Below are 14,154 nucleotides of genomic sequence, written 5' to 3'. Positions count from 1 at the left end.
AAATAAATCCAAAATCAAAGAAATAAAGGTTGTGCTTTTAAGCAGCTGTGGGATGGGAGGATTGCAAGATAACATGCAGACGATGGTTGGCAGCAACAAAAAAGATGGCGCTGTCCATGCATTACAGATCCAGGAGGGCTGCGGTACTTACTTCTAAGATTTGCTGCTCCGTACCGGGCAAAAAAAGAGAGAGGAAAAGGGGATTGGAAGGGTGAAGAGAGGCAGGAGAGATGGCTCTGGAATACAACCCATTTTCGTTTGTCACACGCACAATATGAACCGTTGCAATGTAAGTAGTGACCGTAGCTATAGCTGTGCGGAATGATGTTATGCGCTGTTTTAATTCTCTAAGCCAAACTTGCAAACGCCTCCCCTCCCTTTCATATACACCAGGGGTTCTGAACTCCAGTCCTCAAGGGCCACCAACAGGTCAGGTTTTAAGGATATCTCTGCTTCAGCGCAGGTGGCTTATCAGTGGCTCAGTCTTCGACTCTCGACTGGGCCACTGGTGAGCCACCTGCGCTGAAGCAGGAACTGATTGAGCCACCTGTGCTGAAGCAGAGACTGATTGAGCCACCTGTGCTGAAGCTGGGATATCCTGAAAACCTGACCTATTGTGGGGACTGGAGTTGAGAACCCCTGATCATTACGTTAGGAAACATATTTCAAATAGGTGAATTTACATTTGTTGAAAAGAACAAAATATCAGAAGGTTTCAATTCGCTTTTTGCGCCTCACACATTTTTACAGGACGCCCCGGGCACTCGCCCTGGTTATGTCTCAATAACAGTTTGCCATGTAACTGTTGTATATTCTGCAATGTTCTGAAAAAGTCACTTTATTGTAAATTTATTGCAAGAGAAATCAGTCGTCTGAAATAAATCTGGTTTGTGTCAACATTAGAATGTAACATGCACATTTAGAGACAATTTCCTAGTAGGATCACAGGGGCAGAGAGAGAACGTGATTTGCCCAGACTCTCTCTCATAACCTCAAATAAATATTTTCCACTACATGCCCAACGCCTGGAAACTTTTTTTTTTGTAATCTTAAAACTATTTATACATCTGTCAAATATAAAAGAACAGATATTTTAGAGCTAAAACACACTTTAAACATCTCATCTAAATTCTATACTTTTCAGCATGCCACATACTGCCTATTCTAACAATAATATGGCAGAATAATAATAATATTATCATGGGATTTATGAACTCTAATTCTATTTTAACAACATTAAAGATTCAGCATCGTACATGATTATAATCTTCATTTTATATTGCGTGGATGCATGTGTAAACATGTTTCTAAACATGTAACATATAAATAAAAAAATCAGTTAATACAAATATCAATCAGTGAAAAGTTCTCTTCTGTTTAGTATATTTATTTATTTGTTATCAAACAGGTCCGGCTCTTTACCAGGGCCAGGCTAGCCCGCTGAGGGTCCTGGGATGTGTTTCTGAACGCAATGTGAAGATAAAGCCGTGTTCTAGGGAACAGGGCGACCTCCTGTTACCCCTTGAAGATAATGTAGGTGTGATCCATTATCGTACCAACCTCTAAGACAGGTGTGGCCAACTCCAGCCCCCAAGGGCCACCAACAGGTCAAGTTTTAAGGCTATTCCTGCTTCAGCACTGTGCTGAAGCAGGGCTATCCCTAATACCGGGCATTTTGGTGGCCCTTGAGGGCTGGAGTTGGCCACCCCTAGTCTAAAGCAAAGACAACTATACAACAAAGTACGGTGTTTTTATTGCTGCCACCCCCTGACGAAGCAGCAAACAGCGAAACGCGTTGGAACGCTGGGTGGCGCTGTGCAGGCATGACACCGTTGGATGAACGTAGAGGCGGAAAGTGTGCTGCGGAGAAGCAGCAAGGGAGCAAGCAACACGCGGACGCCATTAGGTACCCAGTGTGCCGGCTATAACAGGACCGAAAGGGAAAATAGCCTCTTGTGTGCCATTCGTCCTCTATGGATTGTTTGCCCGGTCAGCGGTGAATATACCCCCCAGAACCTCACTCACACCGATGCCTGAGTGCTGTATCCATGTTGCTCGCCTGAGATGCAAGTGAGAATTGGGGGCTATTGTTGTGGCTTCTAATACACTGATCTTCTACTAAGAAAAGGTTTGGTCCTTTTTCTATCACGCTGTTTTTATTGTTACGCTGCTTAATAAACCAATTATTTTTAAAGAAAAGACCCTGGCACCTATTAATTGCACTGCGCGTATACTGCACGTATACTGCCCGTATACTGCCCGGCCCGTGGCCGAAATCCAAGCGGAAGGAAGGCCCCTGAGAACATATATAACATGGAAGAAGGAATCTAATTACAGTATTCGTAGAGTGTACATTCCTGCAGCCAGGTAGGGGATACATATATTATATATACAGTGTGTGTGCATATATACATATGCTTAGATCAGGTTCTCTCATTGGTGCGTACCAGTATCAGTATGTTGGATTGGCTGTTTAGAAATGTGGGTTGTATCTGGGATTACAATTTGGAGTTCATGATTGTTTTCAGGTGTTTTTTAGTATGTGTTAAGGGGTATATATGGGTGCTTGTGTTAGTCTGTAGTTGCACTGCCCTGAGGAAGGTCCCGTTGGGAGGACCGAAACGTTGGCGGCCTTGTGTTACTGAATACACTTTTTTGATACCATACCTGCAGTGTGCTGTCTCTTTTTGGCTATCAGGATCCCCTGGTCTCCATATGTCTATATATATATATATATATATATATATATATATATATATATAAAAACATATATACATATATAATATATATATATACACATACATACATACATATACACACACACACACACACACATATAATAGAAGTGGGTTAGCAGGTAGAGAAGCAGGAGAAGGTCCCACAGGTAGCGAGCAGGGAGAGAGGAAGCTTTCACGTGAGACAGAGCAGTAACACAGACATTTTCTATGTTCTTGCTTGTCCGAGGTTGTGAAAGTGTCTGTAGGATGATGCAGTTCTGTTTAAGAAATTATCACTTAATTTGTCATTCTAACAGATAAGACGGGTGCAGACTTCCCCGTTTCTTCTGGATATCATGCAGGTCTAATCTTTTAATAGAGGAGAGCTCTTGAAAGCTTGTCCTATAGCAGAGGTGCACTAACTGGGGCGTGCGAGCTTGTCCTATAGCACAGGTGCACTAACTGGGCGTGCGAGCTTGTCCTATAGCAGAGGTGCACTAACTGGGGCGTGCGAGCTTGTCCTATAGCAGAGGTGCACTAACTGGGGCATGCGAGCTTGTCCTATAGCAGAGGTGCACTAACTGGGGCGTGCGAGCTTGTCCTATAGCAGAGGTGCACTAACTGGGGCGTGCGAGCTTGTCCTATAGCAGAGGTGCACTAACTGGGGCGTGCAAGCTTGTCCTATAGCAGAGGTGCACTAACTGGAGCGTGCGAGCTTGTCCTATAGCAGAGGTGCATTAACTGGAGCGTGCGAGCTTGTCCTATAGCAGAGGTGCACTAACTGGGGCGTGCGAGCTTGTCCTATAGCAGAGGTGCACTAACTGGGGCGTGCGAGCTTGTCCTATAGCAGAGGTGCACTAACTGGGGCGTGCGAGCTTGTCCTATAGCAGAGGTGCACTAACTGGGGCGTGCGAGCTTGTCCTATAGCAGAGGTGCACTAACTGGGGCGTGCGAGCTTGTCCTATAGCAGAGGTGCACTAACTGGGGCGTGCGAGCTTGTCCTATAGCAGAGGTGCACTAACTGGGGCGTGCGAGCTTGTCCTATAGCAGAGGTGCACTAACTGGAGCGTGCGAGCTTGTCCTATAGCAGAGGTGCACTAACTGGAGCGTGCGAGCTTGTCCTATAGCAGAGGTGCACTAACTGGAACATGCGAGCTTGTCCTATAGCAGAGGTGCACTAACTGGAACGTGCGAGCTTGTCCTATAGCAGAGGTGCACTAACTGGAGCGTGCGAGCTTGTCCTATAGCAGAGGTGCACTAACTGGGGCGTGCGAGCTTGTCCTATAGCAGAGGTGCACTAACTGGGGCGTGCGAGCTTGTCCTATAGCAGAGGTGCACTAACTGGGGCGTGCAAGCTTGTCCTATAGCAGAGGTGCACTAACTGGGGCGTGCAAGCTTGTCCTATAGCAGAGGTGCACTAACTGGGGCGTGCAAAGGTTCCTAAGGGGAGCGCCGCGCTTACAGAGCCCGCGCTCTTCCCCCCAACTAAACTGATTGCCGGGGGCGAGCGAGGGGCCTCTGTAATCGCCTCTCACCTTCCCTCTGGCTTCTGCTGACGACGCGTTTCTTTGACAAAACCGCAACGTCAAATGACGAGTTACCATAGGAACACGACGGCACAGGACGCGGTGATGTCGCGTTCCCATGACAACGCGCCGTCGTGATGTCACGACGACGCAGAGATCAGATGCCGAAAAACAGGTAAGTGGCGGGGGTTGGGGAGGGGGGGCGCAATTTAAAAAGTTTGCGCACCCCCGCCCAATAATAATCAATTATTAGTTTGAATATAAAAGTATCAGCGAATACTGAAATGCTCATTAATTCTGCCCTGTCGCAAGTGGACTAACGCAGCTATTTTATTGACTTTATAGTCCACACGAGAAAGCCACATCAGATTAGTGACTGCAACACCCCGTTATAGAGACACCTTCAATTAAACACCCTATTATAGAGATAGCTCAGTTACACCCTGTCAGAGACACCCCTTACATCGGGGGTGAACAACTGCAGTCCTCAAGGGCCACCAACAGGTCAGGTTTTTAGGATATCCCTGCTTCAGCACAGGTGGAGCAGTCTTCGACTGAGCCACTGACTGAGCCACCTGTGCTGAAGCAGGGATATCCTGAAAACCAAGCCCCCATCCCACAACAGGTCAGGTTTTCAGGATATCCCAGCTTCAGCACAGATGGCTCAATCAGAGGCTCAGTCTTCGACTGAGCCTCTGATTGAGCCACCTGTGCTGAAGAAGGGACTGATTGAGCCACCTGTGCTGAAGCAGGGATATCCAGAAAACCTGACCTGTTGGTGGCCCTTGAGGACTGGAGTTCCCCACCCCTGTCACACATGCGGCTCCTGATTGACCCAACTCGCCACAGAGGTCTCTGAGAAAACTGCGCGAGAAGACTCACCTCTGCTAGGAGGCTTTCCAGCCGTGAAATGTGCTGGTTGGTGGACACATTCTTCCCCCGGAATTCCTCCTGCAGCACACGCACCTGCAGCGCCAGCTGCCTTTCCATTTTTGTTGCCTATGAACAAGACGATCAACAAACAGGGATATGATCAGACAGTCACAGCAACAAAATAACCCCCAACCTAAGTGCATTTTATATCCCCCGGCGCTTTTCCAAATTTGCCGCCCCCTCGGCACTGACCTGTGTCGGCCGCCTCCTTGCTGCCGCCCTCCTGCTCCTTTGGAACGTCACGGCGTACGGCGGCGCGTTGCCACGGAAACTAAACGTCGTGACGCCATTGGACCTTGCGACGGCACGTTGCCATGGCAACAAGACGCCGCGTGACGTCACGGTGGGGGGGCGGTGGGGGGGGGTGCGGCGTCCGCAGCGTCATTTGATGCCGGGATTCCAAAGGAGCAGGAGGGCGGCAGAAAGGAGGCGGGCGACACAGGCAAGCGCCTTCCCGTTAGGTCCGATAGGCCCTGGAGTGCGGCAAAAGCATATGGAGCATCTTTGCCGCCCAGGCCTGACGGGAAATCTGACATTATATTGCTTATATGGCTTATATTGCAGAAGATCACAAAGAGATTTCTCAACTACCCAGGCTGAATGCAAGAAATATGATCGAAGGGAACTAACGAAAGAGAAACTCCCCATAAATCAGAGTTTTACTGTAAAAACCTGCGGAGTGCATCACTTCGTCGCCATTTCACCTGCGATCAGCTTGACTTTTTCCCTGAAGCTTTGCCCCCCCCCCAAAAAAAGAGACACGTCAAAACGTTAACAAATCTCAGGAGCCGTTATAAGATGTTCATACCGCACTGATTCCCATTAATAGTACCGCTTAATTGTAAAGCGCCAACATATACCGTAGTGCGGTACAATGGAGGGTACAGAGAGATGTAAATGACAAACAGAATGACATCCCAAGTAAGGACAGACCTACACAAACAGAGACAGACGGTAATGCAGGCGCTGATCCGGAGAGCTGACAATCGAGAGGGAATAAGGGGCAATGTTGAAACAAAAAGCTAACGCGGCTGCTCATGGTGGGGCGGAGTATACATCAGTATTCACACCCACTGAAAAGGCCAGTAAAAATAAAGTCAATGCATTATCTCAAAGTGCAATAGTGCAAAATACCAGAACTTCGAAGTTATTAAACTCAGAATGAGAAGCACCGTGGTGCCGCTGTGCTAAGCGTTGCGAACAGCTCGTGTGGCGTCAAATTGGCACATGGAAATCTCGTTTAAATTGCGCTTGTGTGTCCCTATGTACAAACCCAGGGGGGGTGCAAACTTTCTGCGCCCCCTTTCCTGCTCCCCCCAGTGCTCGCGCCCCCCCCCTTACCTAGGAACCATGTGATGTCACGTGGCCCCGCAACATCATTTGATGTGCATTGCCATGGCGACGCATTGCCGGAAGCCAACGGTAAGTAAGTTAGAGAGGCCTCGGGCACTCCCCGGCATTTAATTTAAATGCTTTGGTGAAGAGCGTGGGGCCTCTGTAACCACTGCGCCCCCCCCCAAAAAAAAAATCTCGCGCCCCCCAGTTTGAGCACCCCTGTACTACCCTATCATTTCATAATCCGCTCCATCAGCATCAAAAATGATTGTTTTGGTTTTGTTGGCGCACAGAAACGGACTGCGCTTGGCGTGCAGGTGCTAACGGTGTCTTCTAGAAAATACTACTATTCTATGCGGCCCAGCGAAGGAGAAAGTGAGTTCAAATTGTCTGCCGAGGTGGGCACGCCGCTAATCCCTGCACAGCCGGTATATATTGTAAGCAAAGAAGGGTGGGGGGGCCGTGCTGGTCCTTTTATCCATGTAACAGATGAGGGAGAGGGAGTAGGGAGTGATACCTTTTATTGGCACAACAAGTAGTTGACGTTACAAGCTTTCCAACCTCTCCGGGTCCTTCATCAGGTGTCCCTCACCCTGAGAGGTTGGGGACCTCGTAACATCAACTACTTGTTGGTCCAATAAAAGGAATCACTCCCTACTCCCTCTCTCATTTGTTACTATATATTGTAAGCACATCATTAATTTGATATGTATCGACCCAAACTTAATTTTGACGCAGCATAAATGTTTAATTATACAAGTTAACACAATGTATTATTTTCACGGTAGGTCTATTACAAATAAATATTACACTCGTCGTTTACATTTACTAATACTAGTTATAAATAAAAAAAAATACTCATAACTCAGTTTTTATTTCAATTGCATCGGTCGGGTGTTTGACATGCTGCCAATGTGTTAAATTTCATTTCTCACAACCAATTTGCGTCCTGTGTGGGAAGTCCCGTAACGACCTTCTTAACATACGACGCACATTTTATGAAGGTTTGCACTACATTTTAGCGCTAAAATTGATGCACAAAAACATTAAAAATATTATCTCACTAGGTGGGCCCAGCTCTGTTTGTCAATGAAAGACCCCAACGCGTTCCGCCAGTTTAACACTGAAATCAGCTATCAGGCGCAACGGACATGACCGATTGTTGTTTTTTTTCCCCTGCTTTCTTTTTATTAAGGTATTTTATACAGGGAAGGGTACAGAAAATAAAAAAAAGGGGTGGGGGGGGGGGTAGGAGAGGGGCAGAACAGCATACAAAATATCACAAAAAAATCACATTATTAATACATTTGTTTCACAAGACTTATATAGACCGTATATGGCAGTGTAGGGACAGTATATAGACCGTATATGGCAGTGTAGGGACAGTATATAGACTGTATATGCCAGTGTAGGGACAGTATATAGACTGTATATGGCAGTGTAGGGACAATATATGAATGTGGCTTCTCACTACAACTCTATATCGTTCAAAAGTTATTTATCATTTTGTCATGTCCGGATTTGGGGTCTTCTCACAGTTCCCTTTATCGCACGACCGACTGTTTCACAACCTGAGACTTGTTCATTCAGAGCTAATTTGCTGAAAGTGTTTTGACCTTTCGTTTTAAACACAGCCGTTGTCTGTTAAGGATAGAGGATTACTGAAAGTACTTAATAACCGGAGCTTTAATGCTACTTATTGAAAGTACCTTTGACATTAGTAAACGCTGTGGAGGTCACTCATTTCTCCTTCTTTCCTATCGCTTTACATCTGTTTCTTCCTCTTTTCGAATTCTTCTAACTCAGTTTTCCACTTTCTAGTGCGATAGTCACGTTGTGATAAAATATAACAATTGCATCTGTGTTTAGTCATCAGCTTTGCTGTTGCATTTTGATGGTGTTGTTTCATATCAGTGGGAGGTTATCTTGTAATATGTTTATTCAAATCTCAATCAACACGAGAGTCTATGTATCAATGCAAAGAACACTGTGTTTTTATGCACTGTATCATTATCATGCTGACGAACGGCAGTTATAACAAACTAGTGCAGATTGTTACACGGAAAGATTAACCAGACCTAGGATTTGGGAAATTATTATGTTTTTTTTTTAACCTTTTTTTAGTTAAGGAAGCCTATAATTATAGTGTGAAATTCTGGGGAACACCAGCCCTCTCTAATAGCGCGTCTGAGATCAGATGCACTCTAAGGAACCCCAACCCTCTCTAATAGCGCGTCTGAGATCGGATGCATCGTAAGGAACCCCAACCCTCTCTAATAGAGCGTCTGAGATCAGATGCATTGTAAGGAACCCCAACCCTCTCTAATAGCGTGTCTGAGATCACATGCATTGTAAGGAACCCCCGACCCTCTCTAATAGCGCGTCTGAGATCAGATGCAGTGTAAGGAACCCCAACCCTCTCTAATAGCGCACCTGAGATCAGATGCATTGTAAGGAACCCCAACCCTCTCTAATAGCGTGTCTGAGATCACATGCATTGTAAGGAACCCCGACCCTCTCTAATAGCGCGTCTGAGATCAGATGCAGTGTAAGGAACCCCAACCCTCTCTAATAGCGTACCTGAGATCAGATGCATTGTAAGGAACCCCAACCCTCTCTAATAGCGCGCCTGAGATCAGATGCAATGTAAGGAACCCAAACCCTCTCTAATAGCGCGTCTGAGATCAGATGCATTGTAAGGAACCCCAACCCTCTCTAATAGCGCGTCTGAGATCAGATGCATTGTAAATTCTTCTGTACTTGGTACACATTTCAAATGACATGAGAATTGCAGGGAACCCTTTAAGGATGCCCGGGGAACCCTAGGGTTCCTAGGAACCCCTCTTGAAAAATGATGTAGGTACTACAGTAGGTAACGCCTCTTTCATTACTTTTATTGGCACTGCCCATATCACAATCCGGTGCATAGGGTGAAAAACCAATGCAAAACACATTGAAATAGTGTGTAATAGTTTACTTGCACTCATATTCTAAACTCACATAGCTATTATCAGGGAAACATTATTTATATTGTAATATTATATATCACAGTGTATCTTGTGTGGGCTTTAGCCTGTCTTTAAAATAGCAGGTGTATATGGTTTTATATAGAGGTATAAACAGCGCTAAAAGCAATAAACCTGCTTAATTTGATCTAATATACCATTGACATACTAACATCAGGAATAAGTTCAAACAAGAGAAAACTTAATATAAGGGGATTTTAATAACAGTGCACCATGTTCCTCCTTTGTTCTAAGAGAGGGGTTATCCCTCTTTCCTTCCTAAAAGCCAAAAGTAGTTTCAACTATTCTCAAAATCTTCGCACATTCCAAGTGCCTGTTCTTGCTATCCGTTACCCATATATTTTCTCTCCAACGTATCCCCTCACCACTTCTTGTATTATCTACACTGCGGGTCTTCCTGGCGCCGAGACACACCTCACAGTCCAATCAAGTCAAACGGCTGCTCCGCGCCTTGCGTGGCTGGAAGGTGCCTTGTTGCAGAAACCTGCTTAGCAAATGTGGGTCCTTAGTACCGGTTGATATCATATTTCGATTTTTCCCGGCGCTCCTTAGCCTCGCAGGTCACAGAGTGCCGCAGCCCGAGCGTTCCATGAGCCTGTCGCTTTCATCCTATAGTTGGGTGCAATCTGCTTTGAAGTAAATGCTTCCTGCGGACGATGTACTCGGATTTGTGTTGCTGTATTCCATTTTCTTGCATGTAAAGTGAGAAGCTTCAATTATTCAGCCAATGAATAGCTAGAACAGGGGTGCTCAACTCCAGTCCTCAGAGCTACCAACAGGTCAGGTTTTTTAGGATATCCCTGCCTCAGCGCAGGTGGCTCAATTAGTGGCTCAGTCAATGACTGCCCCACCTCTGCTGAAGTTGGGATAGCCTAAAAACCTGACCTGTTGGGGGGGGGGGGGTCTTGTGGACTTCAGTTGAATGCCCCTGTTGTAGAGGATATACAGATCTTTACAAAGGGTTGTGTTGTGGGGTGTGTGATGTATTTGTGACCTTCCTGTAATTCTGGAAGCAAGGGGTCCCCCTGACCGGTTTGGCTCAGGAGACCCCCTGCTTCAATACTCTGTTATAAAAATATACATTAAAACTGCACCATCACCTGTAAGAGCCGTGCAGGGAGATGCAGCTCTCTCTGTGCAGGGAGATGCGGCTCTCTCTGTGCAGAGAGATCGCCTGTAATAGCTGTGCATGGAGATGCATCTCTCTCTGTGCAGGGAGATCGCCTGTAAGAGCCGTGCATGGAGATGCTTCTCTCTCTGTGCAGGGAGATCGCCTGCAAGAGCTGTGCAGGGAGATGCGACTCTCTCTGTGCAGGGAGATCGCCTGTAAGAGCTGTGCAGGGAGATGCGGCTCTCTCTGTGCAGGGAGATCGCCTGTAAGAGCTGTGCAGGGAGATGCAGCTCTCTCTGTGCAGGGAGATCGCCTGTAAGAGCTGTGCAGGGAGATGCGGCTCTCTCTGTGCAGGGAGATCGCCTGTAAGAGCTGTGCAGGGAGATGCAGCTCTCTCTGTGCAGGGAGATCGCCTGTAAGAGCCGTGCATGGAGATGCATTTCTCTCTGTGCAGGGAGATCGCCTGTAAGAGCCGTGCAGGGAGATTGCCTGTAAGAGCCGTGCATGGAGATGCATCTCTCTCTGTGCAGGGAGATCGCCTGTAAGAGCCGTGCATGGAGATGCTTCTCTCTCTGTGCAGGGAGATCGCCTGTAAGAGCTGTGCAGGGAGATGCGTCTCTCTCTGTGCAGGGAGATCGCCTGTAAGAGCTGTGCAGGGAGATCGCCTGTAAGAGCTGTGCAGGGAGATCGCCTGTAAGAGCTGTGCAGGGAGATCGCCTGTAAGAGCTGTGCAGGGAGATGCAGCTTCTCTCTGTGCAGGGAGATCGCCTGTAAAAGCTGTGCAGGGAGATCGCCTGTAAGAGCTGTGCAGGGAGATGCAGCTTCTCTCTGTGCAGGGAGATCGCCTGTAAAAGCTGTGCAGGGAGATCGCCTGTAAGAGCTGTGCAGGGAGATGCAGCTTCTCTCTGTGCAGGGAGATCGCCTGTAAGAGCTGTGCAGGGAGATCGCCTGTAAGAGCTGTGCAGGGAGATGCAGCTTCTCTCTGTGCAGGGAGATCGCCTGTAAGAGCTGTGCAGGGAGATCGCCTGTAAGAGCTGTGCATGGAGATGCATCTCTCTCTGTGCAGGGAGATCGCCTGTAACAGCTGTGCATGGAGATGCATCTCTCTCTGTGCAGGGAGATCGCCTGTAAGAGCCGTGCATGGAGATGCATCTCTCTCTGTGCAGGGAGATCGCCTGTAAGAGCCGTGCATGGAGATGCTTCTCTCTCTGTGCAGGGAGATCGCCTGTAAGAGCCGTGCATGGAGATGCTTCTCTCTCTGTGCAGGGAGATCGCCTGTAAGAGCCGTGCATGGAGATGCTTCTCTCTCTGTGCAGGGAGATCGCCTGTAAGAGCTGTGCAGGGAGATGCGGCTCTCTCTGTGCAGGGAGATCGCCTGTAAGAGCTGTGCAGGGAGATGCAGCTCTCTCTGTGCAGGGAGATCTCCTGTAAGAGCTGTGCAGGGAGATGCATCTCTCTCTGTGCAGGGAGATCGCCTGTAAGAGCTGTGCAGTGAGATGCATCTCTCTCTGTGCAGGGAGATCGCCTGTAAGAGCCGTGCATGGAGATGCTTCTCTCTCTGTGCAGGGAGATCGCCTGTAAGAGCTGTGCAGGGAGATCGCCTGTAAGAGCTGTGCAGGGAGATGCGGCTCTCTCTGTGCAGGGAGATCACCTGTAAGAGCTGTGCAGGGAGATCGCCTGTAAGAGCTGTGCAGGGAGATGCGTCTCTCTCTGTGCAGGGAGATCGCCTGTAAGAGCTGTGCAGGGAGATCGCCTGTAAGAGCTGTGCAGGGAGATGCAGCTTCTCTCTGTGCAGGGAGATCTCCTGTAAGAGCTGTGCAGGGAGATGCAGCTTCTCTCTGTGCAGGGAGATCGCCTGTAAGAGCTGTGCAGGGAGATCGCCTGTAAGAGCTGTGCAGGGAGATGCAGCTTCTCTCTGTGCAGGGAGATCGCCTGTAAGAGCTGTGCAGGGAGATCGCCTGTAAGAGCTGTGCAGGGAGATGCAGCTTCTCTCTGTGCAGGGAGATCGCCTGTAAAAGCTGTGCAGGGAGATGCAGCTTCTCTCTGTGCAGGGAGATCTCCTGTAAGAGCTGTGCAGGGAGATGCAGCTTCTCTCTGTGCAGGGAGATCTCCTGTAAGAGCTGTGCAGGGAGATGCAGCTTCTCTCTGTACAGCTCTTCCAGGCTGCAGTTTAAGCAAACACAAGTCTTGCGATAATGTCAAAAAACTCTGTCCCTCTTAACTTGAGAAAAGAAATTCTGGTTCCGAGGAGCTGGGCTCCCCATGATTTTGCGGTACTGTGGCTCTCAGCCCTAAATGCACTTAGTTTTTATCAACAGCAGACTAACAATTTTCTCAAGGACGCCATTTTGGCTTAGCAGAAGGCTAGTACCATTGAGCGTGGGCCGCCGCCATTTTGAATGTACCACTTCCCGATACGGGATTGATGCAATTTTCCACTTTCGGATATCGGGAAATCTTTGCGTAACATAGTCCACATGTTTTTTCGCCTTATTTTACCAGCGCTCTCGTCTTTCTCGCCGAAAGCGTACAATGTTGTCAGAGTCCACAGAAAACAAACTCTTCGCCCTAAAAGTTCCAAAATGGGCAAAACACAAATATTCTTCCTCTTTCTTGCCCAGCCCCACCTTGGGCGCCAAATGTAACCCTCCCTGCCCGGCTTCTCGGGAGATTACATCAGTGTGTTAGGTATGGCTACTCTGCATGGGTTACCTTGACTCAGGAACAGCCAAACGAAGTTCCCCACTTACCTCAGTGCACCGCTTCTTCGTTTGGCTGTTCCGGTTACTTCTGCTGGTAGCACGTGGATTCCAGGACACACCACACTGCAGGCATTCACTCCGGTGATTCGCCCTCATCTCTCCGTGGTTACACCGGATCAAGCAGCATGACAGCAGGTATCTTCATTGGCAGAGTGGGCGGCGGGTGACTTAGCGTTAGCCAGGCTGTTCTTTGGATGGTCGTCGACTCTTGGTGTCACCTCACATCACCCCTCCCCCCAGCCTGCTCCACTGGGCCCGCTTAATACGCTTGATAAGAGTGTTTATTCATATGCTGCAGACGTGTGTCATCATGATTTAAGAATAAGACATTCTGCGCTTGTTGGCCCTTGAGCACTGGCAGCAGAATCCTTCTGTTTTGTTTCCTCTGATACCTTGACTCAAGGACTGGATTCAGGCGACTGGGCGATGAGGTAGCAAGGTTGTAATATATTGGGCGCCAGGAACTTTTGTCATACAACAGTCTTTTATTTAGGTCCCCAGGCACGGGGACTGCACACCAGACTTTATATCATGCTGTAATGTCTATTTATTTATTTATTGTGATCGATGCTTTGTGCTTCCATGAATGCCCACTCTTAACACTCAGATGGAGGTATATCTCTATATTTATTTAACTGTTCTGAGACCCGGCACACAGAAATCTAATTAATTCATCCAATTAATTTCAAACAATTAATTTTGCGCCATGCGTAAGAAGTCACATAACGGCTTTCATACATACAG

The 14,154-nt window shown here is 47.7% G+C and overlaps 1 protein-coding gene across 3 annotated transcripts in view; it reads right to left on the bottom strand.

Moving 5' to 3' along the window:
- The window catches only part of BICDL1 (BICD family like cargo adaptor 1), a 46,890-nt gene that overhangs the window by 25,554 nt on the left and 7,182 nt on the right, over positions 1–14,154 (bottom strand). For all 3 annotated transcript variants that reach the window (XR_012787722.1, XM_075568393.1, XM_075568392.1), the window contains exon 3: positions 5,126–5,242. Coding sequence is in view for 2 of the 3 variants with exons in the window: in XM_075568393.1 (XP_075424508.1) it covers positions 5,126–5,242 (117 nt within the window). In the remaining variant the exon portion in view is untranslated. The remainder of the gene's footprint in view (positions 1–5,125; positions 5,243–14,154) is intronic.

Source organism: Ascaphus truei, chromosome 13 (genome assembly GCF_040206685.1).
Source record: "Ascaphus truei isolate aAscTru1 chromosome 13, aAscTru1.hap1, whole genome shotgun sequence".
Classification (NCBI taxonomy): Eukaryota; Metazoa; Chordata; class Amphibia; order Anura; family Ascaphidae; genus Ascaphus; species Ascaphus truei.
Note: the sequence above shows the minus strand (reverse complement) of the source record. Positions and strands in the feature narration are given on the sequence as shown.